The sequence below is a fragment of the Pelodiscus sinensis genome, chromosome 15 (genome assembly GCF_049634645.1).
Source record: "Pelodiscus sinensis isolate JC-2024 chromosome 15, ASM4963464v1, whole genome shotgun sequence".
Taxonomy (NCBI): Eukaryota; Metazoa; Chordata; order Testudines; family Trionychidae; genus Pelodiscus; species Pelodiscus sinensis.
Window position 1 is genome coordinate 19,684,288 of NC_134725.1, and position 27,225 is coordinate 19,711,512.

The 27,225-nt window shown below is 45.3% G+C and overlaps 1 protein-coding gene across 1 annotated transcript in view; it reads left to right on the top strand.

Moving 5' to 3' along the window:
• Positions 1 to 27,225, top strand: part of ZDHHC8 (zDHHC palmitoyltransferase 8) — a 242,186-nt gene that overhangs the window by 173,049 nt on the left and 41,912 nt on the right. The window contains exons 2-4 of the mRNA XM_006134609.4: positions 14,157 to 14,278; positions 18,345 to 18,502; positions 23,893 to 24,065. Of these exons, the coding sequence (XP_006134671.1) occupies positions 14,157 to 14,278; positions 18,345 to 18,502; positions 23,893 to 24,065 (453 nt within the window). The remainder of the gene's footprint in view (positions 1 to 14,156; positions 14,279 to 18,344; positions 18,503 to 23,892; positions 24,066 to 27,225) is intronic.

Sequence of the window (27,225 nt, forward strand, 5' to 3'; positions counted from 1 at the left end):
TTTTTATAATGGCATGACAGTGTCTCAGTATTTTATATATCAATATATATATAATGCTTATGATGTTTATATATAATTTATGAATACACACAAGATTATTATTTTAAAACATTTAATTATGTAATGTTTTGAAAATAATGAGCCTGGATCTTACAATAATTCTCTTGGAAGCTTAAAACCAAAATCTGTCCTACTGATCTTGTATATTTCCCATTGACTATGTTGTGAAAGGCTTTCTAGTTGCTGATGGGCAGCTGCTCTCAAAGGCGCCATAAAAACCCCAAACATCAAACTTATGGTTCCAATTATGTCATTTCCAACACATATGTGTGCTCACATCTGTGTGATTAATTTAGTTGTGACATACTACACAATTATCTCAGAAATGTGATCCAAATATGTGGAGAGCTAGGATGAAAACCCTTTTCTTTCTTCAGCTCCAAAAAATACTCCGTTGCTCAAGTTAAACATGTACTCTTGTTACTAGTAGTACTAATAGGTAGAGTCCTCTGCAGATATAAAATTTTATATCCACATCTGCACCTGTATCCACAAAAATGACATTGACATCCATGGATGTGCATACCTGTGGATATAATGAAGATATCTGCACATTTGCTTGGTTCTAGATACGTAATTTTTATCCACATCCATATCCATAAAGGTGGATACCAATGAATATAAAGCTCATATCCACTGATTTGCCAGATTCTACTAATATGTCATTAGGGTTTGCTCTGTGAGCCAGCCATTCAAGGGCAATATTATTCATTCACGGATGCATAGAAATCCAGTAGTTTTCTGCTGCAGTAATATTACATAACACAAGATTATCCCATTGGGCTGTAACCCCAGCAATTTCTAACCAAGGTCTGGTCTACACTGGGAGTTTAGTTCAAACTTAGCCACATGAGATCAATTTTCTAAACAATGAGTCCACACTATCAAGCCCACTCCATCGACTCTAAGGGCTGTTAAAAGTTGATTTCTGTATGCCTGCTTTCACCAAGAATAACTGATAAATTCGATCTTGCATGGCTGACTTTCCAGAAGTGCAGATGTAGAGCTGTGAAAGTCGATGTTCTTTGCCTCTGGGAAGTGTCCCTCAGTGACCACGGTGACTACTCTGGCTATGACCTTGAATTCTTCTGCTCTTCAGGTGAATATGAAAAGTCCTGGAAAAATTAGAATTTCATTTCCTGTGTGGCCAGCATGGCGATCAGACCTCAGAGCAGGCAGCACAACTGACCATGAGCTCTTTGATTTTAAGTACTGTGGGCTCCATGAATTTCCAGGGTTGAAGACAAGCACCAGTAAGGAGTGTGCAGGAGATCCTGGTTCTCATTGCTGTGTGGGGAAAGGAATCTGTGCCCACAGAACTATGAACTAGTACAAGGAATGCAGATATATATGCCAGGATTGCAAAGGACATGGAGGTGAAAGGATACTCCAGGGACACCCAGCAGTGTTGTGTGAAAATAAAGGAGCTGAGGCAATCATAATAAAAGACAAAGGAGGCAAATGGATGGTCTGGAGCATCGCTGCAAACATGCTGCTTCTAGGAGCAGTTGCATGTGTTCCTTGGGGAGACCCAACCAGCTTCCCTAGGCAGGCCATGGATTCCTCCCAAGACATTTAGGCAACTTCAGGCAACAGCATGGAGGACAGCCTGGTAGAGGAGAAGGAGGAGGGGAATAGTCAGCAGGCGAATGGGGTCACTGAGAACCAAGAACTTTTTATAATTTTGTATACAATCCCCTCCTCCCAAGTTGTCTTGCAGCCAGGCACTGGTGCCAGAGGAGGCAGGTTTGGTGAGTTCACATTGTTAAGGTTAAGGCAATTGGGTGTGATCTGTGGCAGCTACTGTGTCTACACAGTGGGGAGGTCCCCTGGAACAGCTTGTTAATATGTCTGGAGAATCCTCCCTGCCAGGGCCATAACTAGGGTGGGGCAAGTGGGGCACTTGCCCTGGGTGCATCATAATCAGGAGCACAAAGACGCAATAAGTAAAAATAATAAGCTGCAACATTAAAGAGCATGATGTGCATTAACCTAAGGAGAGCTGGTGCATACTTAATATTTTGCCCCAGGTGCAAAAATACCTACTTACAGCCCTGATCCCTGCACATCTCCATACAGCTCTCATAGAGGAATTATTTGATCCCGCTCACAAGGTTTCAGGAGAGGCCCGTCTTATTCTGTCCTCCACAGTAGGACACCTTTCTACACCAAGTCAGTAGGAAGTGGTCTGGCATCATTGCAGCAGAAAGCATTGCAGCATAAGGTCCAGGTTTCTGGTCACATTCAGTCAGCATCTGCTCCCTATCTCTCTGCGTAATTCTGAGAAGACTGATCTCTCTCATGGCAACCTGGATGAAGCTGGGGAAGCTATTAGCTGATGCCTCTGCAGTAAACCTCCATTTGCTCATCCTCCAGTGAAGCATGACTGGACTAGGAAGCCCTGCCGCCATGCCTGGACCCTCCTTCCCATCCACCACTCCTGTGGGAAGGGAAAGTTGCACTCTCCTGGCCAATGGGAGTGCCGAACATACAGGTGCTGTGTGAGCCCCTGCCCTGCTCTGCCTCCACACCTGACCCCTGCTTCCTCCTGCCCACAGGCTTGTGCCCCAGCCTGTCGCTTACCATGCTTGCCACTGAACCAAGTCTAGCTGTCCTTGTGGTACACTTGCTGCAAAGTGGCCACCTAAAAGTGTAACTGTGGCCTTCTACATAATGCATACCTTGTCTTTAGAAGCCCTTCCTTTTATTCTAACAGATGCATCTTTACACTCTACAGTCTTTACACTGCTATATCTGCTCTTCACTTTTCATTACAGCAGTGAGCCTGCTGCCCCTTCCCCCAATCCCACCAGTTATCCAGCTAGCTGGATCTATTGGTGAAAATGGACTAAGGAAGAGATGTTCAAGGAGCAACGGCAATCCATCAACTTGGACAGGGTGCGTAAGCAAGTGGAGGAATACGCTGCTGGAGGAGATGCGAGTGGAGCATGAGCACAGGAGGGTGTGCAAGGAATATGAAGTGAGGCAAGAGGAGAAAGTGTTGTCACCCATGATGGATGTGATGGACTGCACGACGGCCTTCTTGAACAGGCACCCCCTGCAGCTGTTGCAAGCCAGTGTTCTCTTTTCACCGAGTTCCATAGCCTACTCTCCCAGGAGCCCTAGAATATGGGGAGGGGAAATCAAGGGCAGCCTCATACTCAACCCACAGAGATGCCTTGCAAAGCAAAAGGCTGTCCTCCAAGTTGTGATAACACCTGCTCTCCAAAACGCCTGTCCTGAGCTCTTTTCCTGTCACTGCCGTGTCTCCTAAATAAAAACGCTGATTTCTGAACAACACACAGTGTTCATAATGTTATTGCTGAGCTATGTTTTAAAATTATTAAATAACAATGCTAAGTCTGTCTCAAGTCATAGAGGCCATGTCTACACTGCATCCCTCTTGTGCAAAAGCCTATGCAAATGAAGTATGGATTAGCATATTGGCATGCTTCATTTGCATAATTAGGGGCCATTTTTGCTCAAGAGGCTTTTGCATAAGAGCCATTCTATGTAGATGGCTCCTTTTTGCCCAAAAGCTTCTTGTGCAAATATGGCCCTTAATTAATTATGCAAATGAAACATGGCAATATAATAATGCATGCTTCATTTGCATAGGCTTTTGCACACGAGGGATGCAGTGTAAACGTAGCCAGAGTCTGTCAGGTATCTCTATTGCTCATCTGTAAAATGGAGGATAACAATCCTTCCCTGCCTCACAGTGGGATTAAAATCCGTAAATAATGGTGAGACTATGTTGGTGAGAACATAACTCCAGCTTAACTATGTTCAATTTACTCAGGGTCTATGACATGTACAAGTAAGACCTAATAACACACAGTATCATTTCACAGTTAAAAGCAGGAGTGTGATACAGCTCATATCTGGAAGTGAAGCAGTGGAAGAGCATCGTGCCATTTCTGCTGCATGTGGGGCTGCCTGGGAAGCCATGAACAGCAGTGAGCTGAAGTCTCCTGCTCTTCCCATGCAACCTGGCACAGAGCTCCGTGGTACCCACAGTCAGATAAGAATGGAGTGAGGAATGGACTAAGTGTGTTCTTAGGTCTGACTTGTTCATGTCATAGACCCTGAGTAAACTATAAGCCTTCAGCACTTGGTGAAATTGAAAAGCTTCACTTTTTAAATGGATGAAGGGACATACACTTTTACAGCAATGTTATTCTTATAGCACCAGCTGTGTCTTACAAACCTAGCAGAGGAAAATCCCTGCTCCAAAGCTTACAAACTGAGGTGATTACCAAATGGAGTCAAGCAAGTTTTTCTCCTTCTAACTTGGTATGGCTTAGTCAGGTGCTTTGTGGGTAGCTTTAAGCATTCATTTGGAGTTAGTGCAGTTCTCCACTATGGAGGACAAGACACTGTCTGTTTTATCCTTCATTGCACAAGAGGCAATACAGATGTCAAAGTGAAAAGAACAGAATGCACACCTCATCTATGCTTGCTTGTTTAGAATCTAAATGGATTATTTCCATGCTTCAGCTGCATCAGCTCATATGACAGTAGTTGCTTTTCTCAGCTAAACTGGAATTTAAAAAGAGGAAGGAAGCATGCTATAGAACTTTCAAGCAGCTGTGTAAGAGGCCTTTGAGCATGTTACTTGGTGGTGATGATATATGGCCCAGATAGGAATTTCCACCAAAGGGCATTATATCTCAAGTTGACTTTTTAATTGAGTTGGCTCCTCTGATCTGTATTATATCAGGCATGCACCACAAGCCTTTGGAATAAGTCCATGATGTAATGGAAAGTTCACAAACCCCATCAGCTCTTGTTAAACTTCACTAAATTTCAATCCAGTGCATTTCCTTTGAATAATTGAACATAGTTAAGCTGGAGGTAGATTTCCTCTGGCTCTGGCTTCACTATGAAAGAGATGATAAAAAACCCATTTGTGATGGATAACTGCACCTGCCAGTTCAATGTGGCTATTTTTGATCAAATTACCAGGTTCAGAGTCCATTCTTCATCAGTTTCAATATTAAACTGGTAATTTCTCTAATTTCTACTTTCCTTCTGCCCCCAACTCCCTTTTTTGTATAACATCCCAAGTATTTTATATTCTTTTGTATCCCTAATTTACCTCTTAGAAGTGGTGAGTTGCTAGACTAGCTACTGTATTATCCTTATTTTTACAAATGCAGTGCTGAGAATTGGTGATTTATCAAAGGAAACCTGCGAGAGCTGCGAATAAATCCCAGGTCTCCTGAATCTCAGGCTTGTGCTTTTGATCCAGGAGCATGTATTGTATATGATGTTCAGACCTACTCTTTTATCCAAAAAAATTCTAGTGACATCTTTTTTATATATATAAAGGACTTTATTTACTATTGGAGGTGCTTGGCACACTTGAAAATCAGGTCCTATGTATTTAGATGTACAGAGATTCCCCAAGATTTTCAGTGGGGCCAAAAATGGAAGAAGTTTTCTTGTTGTCACTATATTGATTGCACATCATCATAAAACTACTTCAACTTGCATCATCCCTTCAACACTTACAGCTAAGAGGGCTCTGATGTGTTTCCCCACTGGAAGATGCAGACTGTGCCACAGACCTCAAACTTTTCCCAAGCAACTTTTGAACTCTCCCTCTTAAATGCTCTGCTCTGTTTGATAGCAGAGATGGGGCAGGTATGCAAAATTCAGATCCATGTCTGAACTTTTCCAAAGTTTGTTTGGTTTGGTCTGGTCTGGTCTATTTCTAATACAGGTACTTCCAAAAATAAGAAAACAGTATAGCTTAGTGGCTTGGCTGCTGGTCTGGGAGCTAAGAAAATTGGGTTCTAGTTCCAGCTATGCTACTGGCCTGCTATGTAATCAGAAACAAATCATTTTTAATTTTTCAGGCATTTCCTCTCCTAATCTTTGTCTCATCTGTTTGGACTGTCAGGTCTTCAGAGCAGGCACTATTTGTAATGTGGCTAGGATAATAAGGTTCCAATCTTAGTTGGGGGTTATAAAGTGCAGTAACATCTGACTTATGTCAAACCATTGTTTTTAACAAAGAAATTGTAGGAAAATAAATTCTGAATTTACCAAATAAGAACAGACTGGTACAATCTAAGAAAAGAGCTAATTGGAAGATCGTCAGTGAAGTTTATACCAGGGCTTATTCAAATTATGCCTTGTTGTTGACCCATCCCATTATCTAATTAGGCTCTACATTGCTGAGATGTTTGTCTGCGTGGCTAAACAGCACTGAGCCAATTACTTCACATTGTTCTTGCATCACCCCAATTCTGTGTAAATTGATTTGAGTTAAAAGATATTCTCTCTGAGCTGTTAACCTTGTGGTTTGAACAGAAAGAAATTATTTCATTCTACCAGAGAAGGATGTATGCGAAACTCTGATCAAACATTAGATACAGTTCAGTAGTTCTATAAGCAAACCTCTGAAGATTCTGATTTCATTTGGATAAGCAACTCAGTTTGGATATTTATGTAAACTTTTTGGGGCTCCCTTATCTTTCTTTATATTAGTTTTCGGGAATTGCGTGTTATTTCACTTTATCTGTGCATGTTTAGGTCCTTGTAGTACTAAGGGTGTCACAGAATGCGCCTGCCCAACACTTCCTCATTTTTGTGTAATTCCTTTTTTAAATTAAGTGCCACAGTGTTGGGCAGCTGAGGTGTTTTTCCTACCACAGGGATGTTAAATTTTATTATATTATGGTCACTATTTCCAAGTGGTCCAGTTATATTGACCTGTTGAACCAGATCCTGTGCTCCATTTAGGACTAAATCAAGAATAGCCTCTCCCCTTGTTGGTTCCAGAGCCAGTTGCTTCAAGAAGCAGTCATTTAAGGTATCAAGAAATTTTATCTCTGTATGCTGTCCTGAGGTGATGTGTACCTAGTCAATATGGGGAGAGTTGAAATCCTCCACTATTATTGAGTTTTTTAAAATTTGATAGCCTCTCTAATCTCCCTTAGCATTTCATAGTCACTATCACTGTCCTGATCAGGTGGTTGATAATATATCCCTATTGCTATATTCTTATTATTGGAGCATGGAATTACCATCCATAGAGGTTCTATGGAACATTTTGGCTCATTTAATTCTACATTTTCTGTCACGTATAGTGCCACTCCCCCACCTGCACAACCTGTTCTGTCCTTCCGATATATTTTGTACCCTGGTATGACTGTCCCAATGATTGTCCTCATTCCACCAAGTTTCCGTAAAGACTATTATATCAATATCCTGCTTTAAAACTAGGCACTCTAGTTCACCCATTTTACTATTTAGACTTCTAGCATTTGTGTATAAGCACTAATTTGTCACTATTTATCTGTCTGCCATTTCTTGATGTGTTAGACTCATTTTCATTTGATTGTGTCTCATCTGATCTGACCCATACTTCCATCTTCTCCTCCTGACAAGAATATAGAGCATCTCTATTAATAGAACTGCCCCTAATAGATGTCTCTGTCCAATCCATGTGCTCCTCCCCACCTGTCGGCTTTCCCCCAGCTCTTAGTTTAAAGACTGCTCTACACCCTTTTTAATGTTAAGTTACAGCAGTCAGCTTCCATTTTCGTTTAGGTGGAGCACATCCTTCCTGTATAGGCTCCCCCTATCCCAAAAGTTTCCCCAGTTCCTAATAAATCTAAACCCCTCCTCCTATACCATTGTCTCATCCACACAGTGAGACTCTGATACTCTGCCTGCCTACCTGGCCCTGTGCGTAGAGTGGGAAGCATTTCTAAGAATGCCACCACAGAGGGCCTGGATTTCAATCTCATTCCTAGCAGCCTAAATGTGGCCTCTGGAATCTCTCTCCTGACCTTCCCTATGTCACTGGTACCTACATGCAGTACTTTTTTTGTGACGGTACTGCCCGGGACACGGTTAGACGGTACTGCCCGGGACACGGTTAAACGGTACTGCCCGGGACACGGTTAGACGGTACTGCCCGGGACACGGTTAGACGGTACTGCCCGGGACACGGTTAGACGGTACTTCCTGGGACACAGTATCAGCACCTCCAGTTAGAACTTACCTGGACAGAACGGAGTGTACTGTCACCTCTGTAATAAAAATGGCTGATAGTTAGCTGGGCTCTTAAAGGGGCCACATCTCTTAAAAGGGCAATGCTAGCCCTGCTGCTGCTGCTGTTGTTTTTTTTGCTCAACAACTTTTCCCTGGAGTACCAGCACCCTTTTTTTTCAAAAGTACCCACTGCCTACATGTACCACGACCACCAGCTCCTCCCCAACACTATACATAAATCTATCTAGATGTTTCGAGAGATCTGCAACCTTTGCACCAGGCAGGTAAGTCACCATACAGTTTTTCCACTCATCACAAACCAAGCTATCTATGTTTCTAATGATCGAATCCCCCATCACTAACATCTGCCTTTTCCTAGCAACTGGAGTTCCCTCCTCTGGAGATGTATCCTCAGTGCGAGAGGATATGACAACATTCTCTGGAAGGAGGGTCCCAACTATGGGATCATTTCCCTTCATTCCAGTTGGCAGTTCTCTTTCTCTGAGCCTTTCATCCTCCCTAAGGCTGTGTCTAGCCTACATGGCTCCATCGATGGAGCCATGTAGATTAGACACATAGGCAAAGGCAAATGAAGCCGCGATTTAAATGATCGCGGCTTCATTTAAATTTACATGGCTGCCGCACTGAGCCGACAAACAGCTGATCAGCTGTTTGTCCGCTCAGCGCGCTAGTCTGGATGCTCCCCTGCCAACATCAAAGCCCTTTGTCGGCAGCTCCGTTATTCCTCGTGGGATGAGGTTTACCAGGGCTGCCGACAAAGGGCTGTGATGTCGGCAGGGGAGCATCCAGACTAGTGCGCTGAGCGGACAAACAGCTGATCAGCTGTTTGTCGGCTCAGCGCGGCAGCCATGTAAATTTAAATGAAGCCGCGATCATTTAAATCGTGGCTTCATTTGCCTTTGCCAAAAAAACAAATCTACATGGCTCCGTCGACGGAGCCATGTAGTCTAGACATACTCTAACAGTACAGGGGCTGTCTGACCGGAGGTGGGACAGTTCTACAGTGTCCTGGAAAACTTCATCTACGCACCTCTTGGCCCCCCCTTAGCTCCTCTTAATTCAGCCACCCTGGCTTCAAAACCCGTATGCAGTCTCTGAGGGCCAGGAGCTCCTTGTACCAAATGCACACATACATCACCCACCCACAGGGCAGGTAATCATACATGCTGCATTGAGTGCCATAACCAGGATAGCCCCCACTCTGCTGCTGGGCTTCTGCCTGCATTCTCTCCTACAGCTACTTAGGTTATTGATAGAGTTTTTATTTAACTCAGGAATTTTGTTTTTAGTTTAGTTTTAGTTGAGTTTAGTTTAGTTTAGCCTCTCAAAACTCCCTGTGAGCTGTCCCTGTTCACAAAGCTCCCTGTTACTTACTCATAAGCTTTATAAAGCCCTGGCTTTGCTGATAGCTCCACCCCCTGGCTAAGGGTCTATCAATGTACAGAGGATTTTAGATTTCAAATCTTCATTTAGAAGCTCACAGCTTCCAACTGCTGGCCACAGCGCACAGTCCTTCAAACAAATAGCTCAGTACATGAATCTCCAAACAAACAAACAAACAGACAGATAAACAGACAAACACAAGCTCAGCACACAGTTTCTTTCAGGCAACTAGCAAGTAACCCCCAAACACAAACATATACTGTACACACACAAACACACTAAACATACACAAACACACATATTGGTTATAGTTTTCTTAGTGTTATGCTGTGGTTACTGGAAATATGATAAGGTAAATCACACACAAGAACATTAATAGTTATCACATTAGTCTTGAAGACCGTATCAGTTATTAAAGACTGGTATGTGACTACCGTATGTGACTGGTTATCTGTAAGAATGACTTTCCTGTCCGTTGCTTTGCTGACTTGTCTCTTCCCTGCTTCACAAGTGAAGAGCAACTTTACAATCTTTGATTGTTGAGATGTCTTTTCTCATTCCCTGGGGAAGATGGATGAATCAACAGCTGAATGTATTGAGCTGCTTGATGCTCTGGTGCGCAGATCAGTATATGGGTCCCATCAATCACTCCACTGCAGTTCAGGAACCCCAGAGCAGCAAATCTGGCCACTATTGGGTCCAGGCCTCCCCAGTGGATGATCCTCCCTAGAGTTGATGGTCTTCACAACCTGCAGAAGGAGACAAATAAACACACAAAACAGAGAATGAGAGGGGAAGTGCCTAAGCCCTTGGGAGGTGCCCGTCTCTCTTCAACGCCCTCTTCAAACACCCTAGTAGACATCCCCTATGAAGCTGCACCTCCCCAGCAGCAGGGCTTTGTGAGGGCTTCCCCCCACCCTCCACAGCACCCAACCCCCCTTTCCCGTAGGTACTCTGTAACAGCACTGTCCCCCTCCCCACTGTGCAGGAACTGCAGCCTGAGGGTGTCTTACCTCCATGAGGAGGGCCCCGACAGTGGACTTCCCCACGCCAAACTGGTTGCCCACTGGCCAGTTGTTGTCGAGGGTGGCGAGCTTCCATAGGGCGATGGCAACTTACTTCTCCAGGGAGATGGCGGGTTGCAGGTGGGTGTTGCATCTCTAGAGGGCAGGGGTGAGCCAGGCACAGAGCTCCAAAAAGGTGGCCTCCACATGCAGAAATTTTGGAGCCACTGCTGGTCGTCCCACTGCTCCATTACCAGCCAGTCCCACGGGTCCAAACTGGTGTCCAGCCTCCAGAAACGCCTCTCCACTGTGGGGTGCAGTTGCAGAGCATAGCTCCTGCACCCAGGGAGAGGGTCCCCAGAATGAGCTCAGGGTCAAGCTCATGCAGGACCAGGAAGGCAGCTGACACAAAGTGCTGCAGAAACTGTAGCATGGCCATGTGGGGCCATTGCATGCCATGGGGCAGCTCCGGCTTCATGGCACAAAGGAAAAAGCTGTGACACCGACAAAAGTAGGGCAACCACAGCAGGCACTGCGAGAGCTTTGCTGTCCCTCAGAGAGGTAGCAAGCACACAGCAGAAGCAGAGAAACGGCTGTCTGGGGTGGGGTGGGGTGGGGTCTCTTTGAGTGTGTGTCTCTACAAGGCTCTGGCACCAGCACTCAGAAGGGGGAGGGATAGTTCAGTGGTTTGAGTATTGGCCTGCTAAACCCAGGGTTGTGAGTTCAATCCTTGCAGAGGCCATTTAAAGATTTGGGGCAAAAATTTGTCAGGGGTGGTACTTGGTCCTACTGTGAAGGCAGGGGACTGGACTCATTGACCTTTCAAGGTCCCTTACAGTTCTAGGAGATAGGCAATCTCCATTATTAAAAAGCAACTGGTGACCTAAAGCCCAGCTTGAACTGGTTCTGGGTGGCCACTTCACTTTTTCGATGCACTTTTGTGTGTGGATGCTCTCTTTCGGAAGAAGTTTTTTTGGAAGATCTCGTCTGAAAAAAACTTCTTCTGAAAAAAGCCTAAAGTTCTAGACATAGCCCTAGAGCCGTGGTCCCCAACACGGTGCCCGCGGGCGCCATGGCGCCCGCGGGGGCATTTCAATGCGCCCGCCAGGTGCTCAGGGCTGGCCTGGCCCCAGGCACATGGCACACGGGCGCTTGTGGGGGGAGCGCGCTTGTCGGGGGGAGCGCCGGGCGCTCGGCACTCGGCGGGGGGGGGAGCGCAGGCCCCGGGCGTGCGGAACTCGGCGGGAGGGGGGGAGCGCCAGCCCCGGGCGCGCGGCACTCGGCACTCGGCGGGGGGAGGAGGGGCGGGGAGCGCCGGCCCCGGGCGCGCGGCCTTTAGAGGGGGCCCTGCCTCCGGGCACGCAGCTATGGGGGGGGGCCGCCCCCGGGCGCGTGGATGGGGGGGGCGCCCTTGGTCCCCGCCTCCTGGCGCCTGGCGGGCAAATGGCCACGCCCCCTGGCGCCCGACAACCTAAAAAGGTTGGGGACCACTGCCCTAGAGTGATGAGTGAAATATACTAAAGGGCAAAGGGCACTAAGCTGCTATGGCCACTGATAATGCCTGAAACACAGGAATGCTGGGCTATACTCCAGTGACTATAGCTTCAGCAATGGTTTGATACCACAGATCTAGCCCATATTTTCCTGGTTTGCTTATGTGACTATCATGTGAAATTGAAGCTTTATTAAAATCAAGATGTGCAAAGTCTGTGGCTTCCCTCCATCCACTAGGCCAGTACCTCTGTCAGAGGAAATGAGTTTGATTTGACATGATTTGTCATGACAAATTACTATTTCTTATCTCCTCTAGGTGCTTTCAAATTAATTGTCCAATAATTTCTTTTAGTATCTTTCCTGTTATTGAAGTTAGGCTGAATGGTCTAAAATTCCTCACATTCTCTTTGTTCCCATTTCTAAATAACAATAACAAACCTCTATATACACAATAGAGAAGAGTAAATTTGGTTTAGGTTTCCTAGTTAAGCTTACAAGAGGCTATAAATGGCAGAGCAAATAAGTAAATTACATTGTCAAGGAAAATCATTTCAAGCATAGTCTATGTAACAGGGAAATTATCTATGTTCTTCTCTGTTATGGGTTTAACCTTCCGTGGCCTGGCATGGATGTTGCTGAACCAAAGAGCCCCAGGAGCTGGAGCCAGCTGAGAGAACACAGTTTGCAGAGTTCTGGCTGGGTCAGCAGCAGCTATGAAGGGGAATCCCGGTGTCAGCAGGGTCGGGCATCATCGAGGAACCTCCCCCTGCCGGGGAACCCAGTGTCAGTGGGGTTAGGCATCTGGAGAGTCCCTGTTGGTGGGACCACTGACAGCCGGGAAACCCCAGGAACCCTCACCCCAACAGAAGGGATGGGTGGTCCAGGAAGCCCTGACTGGGAAACTGTGGTGGCAGTGGGGCCAGGCAGCAGCTCAGGAGCTCTGGCTGGGGAACCCCGGCAGCAGGGCCCGGTGGCAGCCGGGGAATCCTGGCCCCAGCAGGTAAACCCCAGTATCAGAGGGGCCAGATGGCATCGGGGAGCCTCTGTCCCAATCAGGGAATCTGGGAACAGGTGGCTGGAGAGTCCCTGGTAGCAGGACTGGCAGTGGCTGGGCAGCCCAGGGCTGGGAAACCCTGAGGAACTGCTGGAGAAGCAGGACTGGTGGCAGCCAAGGGGCTCTGGTTGGGGAACCCCTGGAACTCCTGGTGCAGCCTGCAGGCAGAAGGGCAGGGAGCCTCAACTGGGCCAGCTTTAGCAGGGCAATGGCAAGGTGGGGAGCCCCAGCCTTGGGAGCCCCAGGAAGAGGAGCCATCAGTGGGGCAGCCAACTGGGGAGCTTTGAACTTTCCCTTTCCTGGTCTGGCAAATTCCCTGGTGCAGGATGGCTGAGATCCTGATGGCACCGGACCAGGGAGGTCCAACCTGTACTCCTATCCCACTTGGCTCGAGCCTTTTCCTTTGTAGCTAGAACAACCCTTCTGTGTTTTGACTCATTGGCTCTACACTCTTTACAAAACTCCTTGCTTCTGGAATGCACAATAATTTAAATGCTTGCATTCTGCTGACCCCTGCAGAGCTAATACTAATTTTACCTAATGCTTTTTACCCTGCACTTTCCCTATCAAGAGAGGTTGTGCATTGACATCCATGAGTGATATTTATGGGCCTAAGGCTCTCCTTGGGGAGAATTGAGTAGGAAATAGAAGAGCTTAGTGGAAATGATTTGTTTTCCTATTTGTACATCCTCAGGAGATTGGTGATTGAAAAATTTGGTTCTAACACTAGTTGAAATGAGGAGTAACCCCAGTTGAAGGCATAAAGTTATTTTGTTTTAATGACTGAAAAAGAATTTTGCCACTGATAAGAGAAGTGCCATGACAGGTGCAGCAATGGCACAAAGAAGTAAAGTATTAGATCATCGGAAAAAGAAAAGATTGCTCCATAACTCAAAAACCCTACAAATAGTTGAGTCCTGTCTGTCCTGTAGAACTATTCTTCTTTACAGAGGGCAGGTGACATGTACTATAGATCACTGAACCAGCTTTAATTCCTGGGTAAACAAATTCAATGATTGTATGACCAGTGGGAACTATTAAGGGGTGGCCTCTGCTTTCATGCTCTGAACAGGAAGCTGCAGCTAGTTACATCATTAAAAGACCTCATGTATCATTCTTTCTGTTTGCAGGTGCCCCTGGCTAACAAGAGCCATCTCCCCAGCCATTCCTGTGTACAATGGGCTCCTGTTCTTGTTCGTACTTGCAAACTTCAGCATGGCAACTTTCATGGACCCTGGAGTTTTTCCACGAGGTAAGATGGGTGGGGGAAAAAATAAGCCAAGGCAAACAGTGGAATTTCTGAAGCAGCACGTGTACCATTTATTCCCTTCTCCCTCTCATTTTTAACCTCAGCTGGCTGTAAATGGAGTCTATAGCTAAGTTGTGTATACTCTCTGTTCAGTTCTGAAATGGAAAAGGTTTTTTTTTCTTCCCTTGTATTTGCTTGAACTGGCAATCGGGGGCCTGGTGTTGGAAAACGCAGCTCCCATTGAGAAGCTCACCTGACTGATGCAATTGCGATTAGCATCTCCTGTGTCATGCTGGCACATTGGATTTAAGTCATTGTCTTCACCATTGGCAGCTCAACACAGAGCAGAAGAGGCCTGAGCTTCTGAAAGTGGCTGCATTAAACCAGCAATTCATTCTAGCAGGCTTAGAACAAATGTCATAGTACTTAATGCCTAAAAAGGATAATGACTGAGGCCTCTGGTAGAGTGGAGGTTTTTAAATATATCTTGTAAAAGAAATGGCTGTTTAATGTAATGCTGGGGCAGAGCTGATTTAACAGGAAAAAAACGGCTTGTCTATTGTAATGGGAATGATGATGTAGCTATTTCTTTCAAACCATCTAAATGAGAGAATTACTGTCTGACTTTGTCCCTGTTCCAATAGTCATTCTCACACAGCTTGCAACAGAGCCTGCTTTGGGGGAAGCTGCGAAATGAATGGATCCTCATCCCTTGCAAAGTGCGTTTTCTTCCCCTGCCTTCTTTGTGTTATTCCTTTGAATGAGCTGAGCAATACAGCTGCTCATGCAGGTGATGCCAGTTCTTCCCAGAGGGGGGCTAGTGAAAAACCTGTTCTATTTTTGTCGCTTCTTTAAGTTGAGGGGCTCAGAGCACTGTTAGCAAACGCTGATGAAGCATTACAGCATCACACTTAGGCTATGTCTGATTGTTTCCCTTTTCCGCAAGAGGAAATGCAAATGGAGCACTCATTTGCATTTCCTCCTTGGATCCCTTTTGCGCAAGAGGTTTTTGTGGAGGGATGTATATTAGGGATATTAAGGACTAGTCAACTATCTGATAAACAAGTGCTTATCGAATAGTTGACTAGTCACTCCCCCCCCACCACTTGCTGCCTCTCAGATAGAGGGGGGTACTTCAAAGCCCAGGGTCAGCTGCTCTGTGCAGCACTGCCTCTTTGAATGCCATGGGCAGCATTTCAAAGCGGCAGCTGTGCTTGGAGCCCAGGGTCAGGTGGGGAGTCCCCAGCTGACCCCAGGCTCTGTGCAGTGCTGCCACTTTGAAACGCCACCACAGCATTTCAAGGGGGTAGCACTGTGCGGAGCCCGGGATCACCTGGGGACGCCCCAACTGACCCTGGGCTCCATGTGGCGCTGCTGCTTTGAAATGCTGTTGTGGCATTTCAAAGAGGCAGCACCACTCTATTGACTAATCAAATAGTTGATGCAAAAATGCATCAACTATTAAATTAGTCAATTACATGATACTTAACATCTTTAGTGTATATCATGCCCTAGTTCCTACTTGGACTTGTGGGGGGTTGTGGTTGAGTTGTATTGGCCAAACAGAAAAGATCTGAGGCATTCTGGTTGCTCAAGACAGACAAAAGAGATGTTTTGTTTACAGAGCTGCTGGTGAAAGATGTAGCATGCTCTCCACTGCCACCTGCTTCTAGATGTTGTAGGAGGGAGACCTCGAGCTACAGGCACACAGGACTGAAGATCTACTTGGCAACACTGCCAGTCTCTCTTCAGTGCACAGGGAATGCTGGTGTCTCCATTCTGCCTGAGCCTTATGTTGGTGCTCTGGAAAGAAATAAATTCTTATGTTCCTTCTTCATAGGATAAACCAGCCCTTGTCTCTTAAACTGTCACACTTTTTCCATTAGAAAGAACCTTTTTCCTCCCTCTGATTTCAAAGGAAGAAAAAGCAACACAGGCAAGTCAAGAAGAAACATCTATCTAGGGAAACTCTCTCATCACCTTTCTACTCCCCTCGTGCAGGAGGTTTACCAAGAACGCTGGAAGTGCTCTCTTCCAGTGCTGGTCCCATGATCAGAGTGCCATGACAGCACTTTGAACTTAGAAGTATAGCCAAAGTCTGAGAAGAAGGGGGAAAACTGAAGGGAGACTCAATCTGTCAAACCAACCTGGAAAAAGGAAAAAATGCCATTTTGGTTTTCTTTGGTACACATGCTGTACCCTGCAAAAGCTGCTCAACAGTACTGCCAGTACCAGGAGTTCAAAAATCGTCACACTAATGAAATGAATAAATATATTTGTCGTCTGGATTTTGAGCCATTAGAGTTAATGTTCTCAAAATTGTCACTACATCCATAAGGAGTAGAAACATACAGAGAAAAATAATCTGAGTTCCTCATGTAATCACATGATTTCAGAGTTTGGGTGACTCACCAAATATCACAAGACTTGTGATAAAATTATAAGAATTGCCAACATTGTCTCAGTGAATGAGAGTGAGAGAATCCTCACAATAAGATATTGTTCCCTCTCTGTGTGTTATTTCCATGCAGCACTGGAAAGCAAACAGGCTTCCAGAGCATATAAAATAGGAGTGATTAGTTCTCAGAAAGGAAGAGCTAAATGGCAGTGGATTAAACTGGAACAAACTCTTAAAAAAACAATTAGAAGTGGTCTTGAACCAAACGCCAGATGCAAAGTCCAATGCTGGATCAGAATTGCATGGGGTTGAGTTTTATCTGTATAAGTGGGAAGAGCATCAAAGTTTTTCTAAGCCACTAACTTCTTTGGACACTGGATAATTTTAATAGAGATGTACTAACTCTGACAGCCCCTCTATTGGGACATCTTCCAAGTAAAATTTAATACAGGAATGAATGGCAGTGACTATTGGTACTGGGACAATATTTTCAAATTGCACCTATTTAGCACCCACTCAGCCAAAACCAGGTGCCTGTGTTATGTTTAATGAGATGCTGATTCAGTATGAAATTCATTCAGTTGCCAAATAAAGGTTAAAAGAACATGAAACAAAAGATTAAATGTCACAAACATCACTCTCATTCCTACAAGAATTTTCAGTTAAACATTTTTTTCTTTTCTTTATGTCTTTTCAAGACAGGCTTTCATTTATTTACTTGTAAATGCTCTTGCCTTTTAATAAGGGCAGTTGCTTAGTGAGCTGATGAATCATCCAGCATATTGTCCCAAATAAGAGGATTTTGCTATATTATACCATTTCCATCTTACAAATGAGCAAACAGATGTTAAGTGACTATCCCACGGCCTCATAGTGGGGTAGTGGCAGAGTCAGACTTAGAACTTCTTTCATCTCAGTCCCAGATTCAGCTCACTAGACCATGCTGGTTTTCACAGAGGTGAGATCTTTCCAGTCCTGTAATTTTGCTAATGTAATAGCATTCAGAGTGTTACAATGAAATAAATCCTATTGCCCCACCTGTTTAGCCCTTTGCTGGCCCCAGACTGTGTATGTGTCTTCTGAATGGAATGTTTCATTGATCAGAATAGCATGTCAGACTATGTTGGAGAAGCTGGTTTCTGGGTTAGTACTAATGAGTCAAATAATTAGTTTATTTGGGAAAACGTGTTTGGGTTTTTGTTTTTAAGCTAATTCAGTCTTCTCTTGACATTCTTTATTGCCGTTCTAATTAACTGATCACTTCGTGGTCAGATTCAGTCTGCTAATATATGCAACAAACTTCTCACCACAAGGGCTTGGGAAGCACTGTAGATTTCCTCCCCATTCTGAAACCATTTGAGCTCAAGTTATACTTTTCTGGGAGCAAATGGTGTCTAAAACAAGAATCATGTGAGATCTGTGGGCTGGTTAGCAAGGCAATACTTGTAATGGGAATATTCTCTTGGCTACTAAAATGAGCCTGGAACATTCAGTCTTTCTGCAATCAGCACACCCCTTTCTGATACTACATCACTTCTAATGCTTTTTTATTTCCCTGAAAAACACCTGAACAAATGTAGTGTTCATGTGTTTGACCCTGACAGTATTAGAGCTCCCACCTTTTAATGGTACTCTGTTGATTTTGTGTATTTATATTTTTGCATTGAGCAGCAGATGAAGATGAAGATAAAGATGATGACTTCCGAGCTCCGCTGTACAAGAATGTGGAGATTAAAGGAATCCAAGTACGGATGAAATGGTGTGCCACCTGCCATTTCTATCGCCCACCCCGTTGCTCCCATTGCAGTGTCTGTGACAACTGTGTTGAGGTAAGTCTGCTTGATTTGATCTTTTGGCTGGGATTTGGGTGGTGGATATGTGTGAACAGCTAGATGTCTCCCCATCTTTCACTTCTAAAAATAATTAGAGAGAAAAAGCCAAATTCTCAGTGAGCATAAATTACTGTAAAGCTCCACTAATGACAATCCATTTCCTAAGACTCCTACTCTCCATCTGATTGACGTCACATGTGGAAACTGAATTAGATGTGATCCTTGTCATCAATGCCACTTTCTCCACCAAAACTCAATGCATGAATTGGTACTCCTAATTATTATGGGTAATAAGCAGGAAGAACTGGAATTGCTTACCAATAAATACAACTATGATATCATTGGTATTACAGAAACCTGGTGGGATGGGATGCATGATTGGAATGTTGGTATGGAAGGGTACGGCTTGCTCAGGAAGGACAGACAGGGAAAAAAGGGAGGAGGGGTTGCCTTGTATATTAAAAATTTACACACTTGGACTGAAGTGGAGATGAACATCATAGGAGATAGCTGTGTAGAGAGTCTCTGGGTTAAGCTAAAAGGGGTAAAAAATGAGGGTGATATCATGCTAGGAGTCTACTACAGGCCACCTAGCCAGGTGGAAGGGGTGGATGAGGCCTTTTTAAAAGAATTAACAAAACTATCCAAAGCCCAAGATATGGTGGTGATGGGGGACTTCAACTATTCAGACATATGTTGGGAAACTAACACAGCGGGGCACAGGCTATCCAATAAGTTTCTGGACTGCATTGGAGACAACTTTCTGTTTCAGAAGGTTGAAAAAGCTGCCAGAGGAGAAGCTGTTCTGGATTTGGTTTTAACAAATAGGGAGGAACTAGTTGAGAACTTGAAAGTGGAAGACAGTATAGGGGACAGTGATCATGAAATAATAGAGTTCATGATCTTAAGGAAAGGTAGAAGGGAGACCAGCACAATTGAGGTAATGGATTTCAGGAAGGCAGATTTTGATAAGCTCAGAGAACTTGTAGGTAAGGTCCCATGGGAAGCAAGACTGAAGGGAAAAACAACTGAGGAGAGTTGGAAGTATTTCAAAGGGACGTTGTTAAGGGCCCAAAAGCAAACAATTCCGCTGTGTAGGAAAGATAGAAAATATGGTAAAAGACCAGCTTGGCTTAACAAGGAGATCTTGCATGATCTCAAAATAAAAAAGGAGTCATATAAAAAATGGAAAATAGGACAAATAACGAAGGATGAATATAGGCAAGCAACACGGGAATGCAGGGGCAAGATTAGAAAGGCAAAGGCACAAAATAAGATCAAACTAGCTACAGGCATAAAGGGAAACAAGAAGACCTTTTATAAATACATTAAAAGCAAGAGGAAGACCAAGGACAGGGTAGGCCCACTGCTTAGTGAGGAGGGAGAAGCAGTAACAGGAAACTTGGAAATGGCAGAGACTTCTTTGTTTCGGTCTTCACCGAGAAGTCTGGAGGTGTGCCTAACGTAGTGAATACAAGCAGAGAGAGGGTAAGTTTAGAAGATAGGATACACAAAGAACAAGTGTATCCTAAAAATCACTTAGGAAAGTTAGATGTCAGCAAGTCACCAGGTTCTGATGAAATGCATCCCAGGATACTCAAGGAGCTGATAGAGGAGGTATCTGAGCCTTTAGCTATGATTTTTGAAAAATCATGGCAGACATGGGAGATTCCAGAAGACTGGAAAAGGGCAAATATTGTGCCCATCTATAAAAAGGGGAATAAGAACAACCCAGGAAACTACAGACCGGTCAGTTTAACGTCTGTCCAAGGGAAGATAATGGAGCAGGTAATTAAGGAAATCATATGCAAACACTTGGAAGGTAATAAAGTGATAGGGAATAGCCAGCATGGGTTTGTGAAGAACAAGTCATGCCAAACTAATCTGATAGCTTTCTTTGATAGGATAACGTGGTTTGTGGATAAGGGAGAAGCGGTGGATGTCATATACCTAGACTTTAGTAAGGCATTTGATACGGTCTCGCATGATATTCTTATTGATAAACTAGGCAAATATAACTTAGATAGGGCCACGATAAGGTGGGTGCATTAATTGGCTGGATAACCGTAGTCAGAGAGTTGTTGTTAACGGTTCTAAATCCTGCTGGAAAGGGATAACAAGTGGAGTTCCTCAAGGGTCTGTTTTGGGACCCGTACTGTTCAATATCTTCATCAATGATGTAGATATTGGGATAGAGAGTACGCTTATTAAGTTTGCAGATGATACCAAACTGGGTGGGGTTGCAACTTCTTTGGAGGATAGGGACATAATTCAAAATGACCTTAGCAAGTTAGAGAAATGGTCAGAGGTAAACAGGATGAGGTTTAATAAAGAGAAATGCAAAGTGCTCCACTTAGGAAGGAACAATCAGTTCCATACATACAAGATGGGAAGCGACTGTCTAGGAAGGAGCATGGCGGAAAGGGATCTAGGGGTCATAGTGGACCACAAGTTGAATATGAGTCAACAGTGTGATGCTGTTGCAAAAAAAGCAAATATGATTCTAGGTTGTATCAACAGGTGTGTTGTAAGCAAAACTCGTGAAGTCATTCTGCCGCTCTACTCTGCACTAGTTAGGCCTCAGCTGGAGTACTGTGTCCAGTTCTGGGCGCCACATTTCAAGAAAGATGTGGAGAAATTGGAAAGGGTACAGAGAAGAGCGACAAGAATGATTAAAGGTTTAGAGAACATGACCTATGAAGCCAGGCTTCATGAACTGGGCTTGTTTAGTTTGGAAAAAAGAAGATTAAGGGGGGACATGATAGCGGTTTTCAAATATCTAAAAGGGTGTCACAAGGAGGAAGGAAAAAATTTATTCCTCTTGGTTTCTGAGGACAGGACAAGGAGTAATGGGCTTAAAGTACATCAGGCGAGGTTTAGATTGGACATTAGGAAAAAATTCCTAACTGTCAGGGTGGTCAAATATTGGAATAAATTGCCAAGGGAGGTGGTGGAATCTCCCTCTCTGGAGATATTTAAGAACAGGTTAGATAGACATCTGTCAGGGAGGGTGTAGGTGGAGCTTGGTCCTGCCTTGAGGGCGGGGGGCTGGACTCGATGACCTCTCGAGGTCCCTTCCAGTCCTATTATTCTATGATTCTATGAACTGTCTCTTCTCAGGAGTAGCCTAATGCTTATGAAACTGGAAGCATTTCAGGAGAAGGTTATTGTGCATTGGCAGAATTTAGGATGAGACTTGCACTATTCCTGATCTTACTGCTTAGCTGCCTATTAAATATGTAAATATAACTAACTAAAGGAATGTGCTTTTTTATTGTAAATCATAACACTCAGTGACATATGAATTTTAGGAAGAATAAAATAAGAATTCCTGAGTCTAAAATTAATATACTACATACCCATATATGAACTGCAATTAGGAATCCTACAGCCATGTCCTCTTGCATGTTTCTAATTCTTCTAAGTTACGAGGCTTGGCTACATATTGATATATTTGAGGTTGTGGTGAAACACAGAGCATATTTAAACAATAACCCCAAAGTAATGGATTATGTTATTGGGCTGTAAACATCTCCCAGACTCATAAATAGAGAGGACTATAACCCTGGTGTTTTATTGCCATGGAAATTTTTATTATCAAGCTACAAATTCCACTTCTTAAGAATAATTTCTATTGTAAGGTGTATTTTTATTAGAGTGATTTAAATCTTTACTATATTTTTAAAATGTATTCAACTACATAATTAAAATAATTGGAATCCCAAGTTGGCAATGGGCTAAAATTAACCAAGTGAATTTCAAGTCAGACAGATTTGAAATTCTTGTTCCCACCTTTCAGTGTCTGTGTGAAATCTCTATTTTCAATAAAGGAAGTATTGACAGCCCAACATTGTCTGAAACTAAATTGTATGAAGTCTTGCAATTCCATCCATGTCTCTAGTGGGAGCATGGCCACAATCTTGTCAGAATGAAAAGTGGGAAGGAATCCCAGAGTAACTTCCCATTACAAATAAAATGGCTTGGAACTCAGATTGAATCAAAAGGCACATTTTCATTGCTACAGATTCTAGTTCTGAGGAATTTTACTTATGCCTAAACCAACTCAGTATTACTTGGTAATTGGATTGGCTAACAGAGAACCTTTTGCTGTATAATTAAAAGGTGAAACTTACTGAGAGATATAAGTAAAGACATTATGATTCATTAATCAATAAATTGCAGTCTCAAACTTGGTTGCTTATCTCCTTGTACATTCTGGTAGTGTCTGGATACAATTAGGCTATGGCTACCCTATGACTTTTGCTATGCAAAGCCTATGCAAATGAAGCGTAGGGGAGGGGTGCATGCCTCCTGGCTGGGGGAGACACAGACAGACACTCAAACAGACAAACTCTCTGAAATATATAGCACAGGGCATCCCCGCTATAAGTTGCTCTGGTATACATACATTCCGCACTAGTGTTGTTGATGCTTGTAGGAACCGATGCATTATATTCCCTGCACTTACTTTGCACCCTCCACCCCAATTTGTGCAAAAGGACATCAGCCATGGGGGAAAAATTCCCTGCTGCATGTTGTTTCACTGTATGTCTATGTTCTTTGAAATGTATCTTGGATGTATAGCAGCTGTATCTAGCTGTCCTTTTCTTCACCCTTGCGCCATGCTGACTCAATTGGGTTATAGCTGTCCCGGTCCCAGTCTCTTGCCCCTAGCTGCCCATCTGGTCATTATACAATATAACTCCCTCCTGTCGGACCTCTCCCTTCCATTCTATGAGAAACAATCAAACTCCAGGCACATCTCATTATCATGGAACAACCAAACTCTGACCTTATTTTAAGTAATGATAAGAGGAAGCTGCATACCAAATTTGGTACTCCTGGCCCTTATTGTTTAGGAGTTGTTTTTGAACAAACTAACTCACAGGTGGATGGAGAAACAGACAGGCAGACACATTTCTAAAATATATAGAAGATGATGAGAAGATGATGATTATGATGGAGGGGGGAATTTAGAGTTGGCAGGGATGTTACAGGTTCAAGATACTACAATTTATGATAATCTTACTATGATATCTTTTGGTTCATAATTATACAATGTTACAGGTGCCAGAAAAGAAGAGAAACTGTCTTCACCCCACAATGTGATATACAGCTTTGTCCCCTTTTTAAACCAATAAGTGTATCCACTGCCATATGAGTCCCTCCATGCCACTCTTATAAAAAGGATGTAGCATGTTGTTATATTACATGGGCAGCCAGGTAATGCCAGGATGGAGCCTTTCCGCAAAACTCCAAACCTAATCTGATTATTCCCAAATTTGGGGTGTGGTTGGCTATAACACAATGGTTTGCATTTATTTCTAAGGTGATGTTTTTCTTTCACTGCTTGGGTATTATTCCCTGTCTCTCCATCTTTTTACAAGGACTTTGACCACCACTGCCCTTGGGTCAACAATTGCATAGGACGGAGGAACTACCGATATTTTTTCCTCTTCTTGCTGTCCTTAAGCACACACATGGTCGGAGTGTTCACCTTTGGACTGATCTATGTTTTAAACCATATGGAAAATCTGGGAGCAGCTCACAACACCATTACGTATCCTTCCTTTTAATCTCTAAGAGGTGTCATAAGGAAACTGTAAGAATGGAGGTTGCAGATTTGCCTTTCAGGAAGTTATGGGATTGACTTCTTTTCTGTGATTCCCATGTTCTTTTATTGCAAAATCCAATCTAATTTCTCCCCAGCATTTGTCTGGTTTCAGAAGCCTTGATTTCCTCTAAAGTTGCAGTTTTGCTTCTGTACATCTCTGTCAACCAGTGTCTAGAACACAAAGCAACATTCTGCCTCACTAAAATCCCCCCCACCCTCGCCCCCCCACTTAATTTCAGGTGGATATTGTTCTCCTGCTTGTCTTGCCTAAGTCTGTTGGGTAATATTAGTCCGTTGAAAACAACCACAGGTCGAATCTCTCTTAACTGGGACTCTCTGATCCGGCAACATCCCTGGTCTATCTGGTGGCTGGGATCAAAACAATGGGGCTGGAGCCCAGGAGAGGGGTTGCCCTGTGGCAGCGAAACCGGGAGCCCAGCAGTAGGGCTGCTGCCTAGGTACCGATACTGCTGGGTGTGGGGGGCGAGAGGCAGCGAGGCTGGATCCAAGCAGCAAGTGGCACAGATGCCCAGTGACACTAGGAAGGAGCACGGCTGCCCCACAGAGCCAGGATCCTGACTGCAGGGCTGTCTGGCAGCAGGCCCAGGAAGCTGGGAGTGGGGCTGTTGCCTGGTGGCGCAGCAAAGAGCCTGGCATCCCTGCTGTTGCCCAATGGGCCTGCCTGATCAGGCTGGGAGGTAATGGGGCTGCTGAGTGAGGCAGAACAGTTGGACCCCAGCAGGGGGGCCAGTAGCCTAGTAATGGGTTGTATATGCCAAGGGTAGGGATGCCATGGTGGGGCCAGGAGTTCTGCATGCAAGTGGGCTGGTAATAGAGGGAAGCCAGCTGAGAGGCTGGAGTGAGGCCATGGCATATGACCTTCCTGAGACATGATCTTCCCCAGTCCAACAAAATCCCTCATCCAGGACTGGCCAGGACCTGAGGGTGCTGGACCAAGGAGGTCCAACCTGTAGTTTGTTCCAGAGGTGGTTGTGTCTAAGAGGTAGCTATATTATATCCCTGTACGTGTGTTGTTAAGCGCTTTGTTATCCTTCAGGATTAAAAATTTCTATCTGTCTATCTTGGTTTCTAGAAAACATTATCTTTATTTTCATTTCTCTGAATGATATAAAGAGATGGAAGACGCAGAGCTAGAAAGAGAGAGGATACCAGTTGAGGACCCACTAGCCTGTGTGGTGAGGACTTACAAGTGCTATGTCAATGTAACATTATCATTAATTAAGCACATCAAAGAGGAACAAAAAGAATCTTCAAAATTCTATATGAACTGGGGAGCACAGTTGGAATCTGATCTTCATAATTGTTGAACACCAGTAACACTCATTGTGTATTAGTCAGCTTCTGTATCTCAGAGTGCTTGGTGAAGGGATCAGGGCCGGCTCTAGGTTTTTTACTGCCACAAGCAATAACATTTTTGGCCGCCCCTCCCTCCCCCCCCTTGTCCCGCTGCTGCAGGACAGGCACTGAGGAGGAAAGCGCCCCTTTCACCTTGCGGCTCTTTGACTCCCACCACACCCTCCAGCCAAACCCAGCCTATGTCCTGTCTCCCCTCCACACATATCCTGACCCCCCCCCTCCCACCCACTCACCAAACCCAGTTTCCACCTTCTCTCCTCCCAGGCAAACCCGACCCCTCAGTGACCGGACCCAGTCTGCCCCCCCCTTCTGTCCCCCTACCTAATCCACCTTGTGCCCTCTTTTCCCTCCTAGCCAAGCCCGATCTGCCCCTCCCCCGCCCATGGACCCAGTCCGCTCCCCTCTCCCACCTACCGAACTCCATCTCCTTTCCCTCTCCCCGCCAAACCCTCATGTCCCCTCCCCACAACACATGCGGAAACTTCGGAATGCCCTGGGGGAGGGGTGAAAGTGGCACGTGTCCCCCTGGGGATGTGTGTGGACACAGCCGGGAAATGTAACAGGCAAGGCCAGGGACACCTCTCTCCCTCCTCCTCCCCCCCAAAATTTCTGAGCCGGGGCAGGCAAGGCCCCCTCCAGCGGCTCCTCAGCGCCAGACCAACCAGCTCTGGCTGCAAAGTAGCTCTCCCTTCCCCCTAGCCTAGGTGCCTCTGCTTGAAGCACCATGGCCTGGGCAGGACTTTTCTTCTGCCCAGCCCCACTAAGGCTGCAGCTCTCCCCTCCCTCCATGATCAGCACTGAGGCAGAGGAAAGGGGGAGAGAGTCGCTCCCATTTGCCAATGTGTGCTGACCCCCCCCCCACACACACACACACTCCTGCAAACTCCTTGGCCAAGGGTGCCTGCTCTGGCTGGAGGGGTCACTAGTAAGTGCAAGGCAGGCGGTGAGATGACCAAAGGCACCTGGCTCACAACGTGGCTGCAGTGACCCGGGCTGCCTCTTGCCCAGCCCCGGATCACTGTGTGCAGCCTGCCCCGCACAGCCTGGGGAGAGCGGCTCGCCCAGCAGGGCAGTAGCGCTCCGGTGCTGCTGCTGTTCTCAAAGCCCATGGTGCACCCCCTGCATGTCGGGCCGCGCTGTCTGGTGCCTGTCAGAGGAGCGTGAACTATCCCCAGGCGCTGGAGTCTGCTTCATGAGAGGCTCCCTCGGGCATTTCCTGCTCCGCGGCCGCTGGGTGCGGGGCATCAGCAGCTGTGCCGGGAAGGTGACAGGAGCGGCATGTGGCCAGTGCTTCTGTCGGGGCCGTCCCACCCCGCCTCGCCCGAATGCCTTCTCACGGTAACTAGGGGACGCACTTTTCTCTCTGGTGCTGAGGGAAGGCAGCGAGGCAGCCCCGGAACCGTGATGTCATGGTGTCTCAGCCATCACTGCGGGCCTGTGAGCGCGTCTTGCCCCACGCACCCCACCTGCGGAGGGTGACTCGCTGCTGGCCCATCGTGTGTTCCACCTCCCCATCCATTGCCTTGGGCAGCCATAGGCAGGCCCGCGTTGGGTGGTAAGGGTTAGGAGTTCAGGAGTTCTCTGGACGGTGTCTCTCTGCCACCCCTGGCAATGTGCTGCCCCAAACACGTGCTTGGTTTGCTGGTGCCTAGAGATGGCCCTGGAAGGGATGGCTTTTTTAACAAAGAGGAAGCTGAGCTTTTGCATTTATCTAAATCTACATCACATG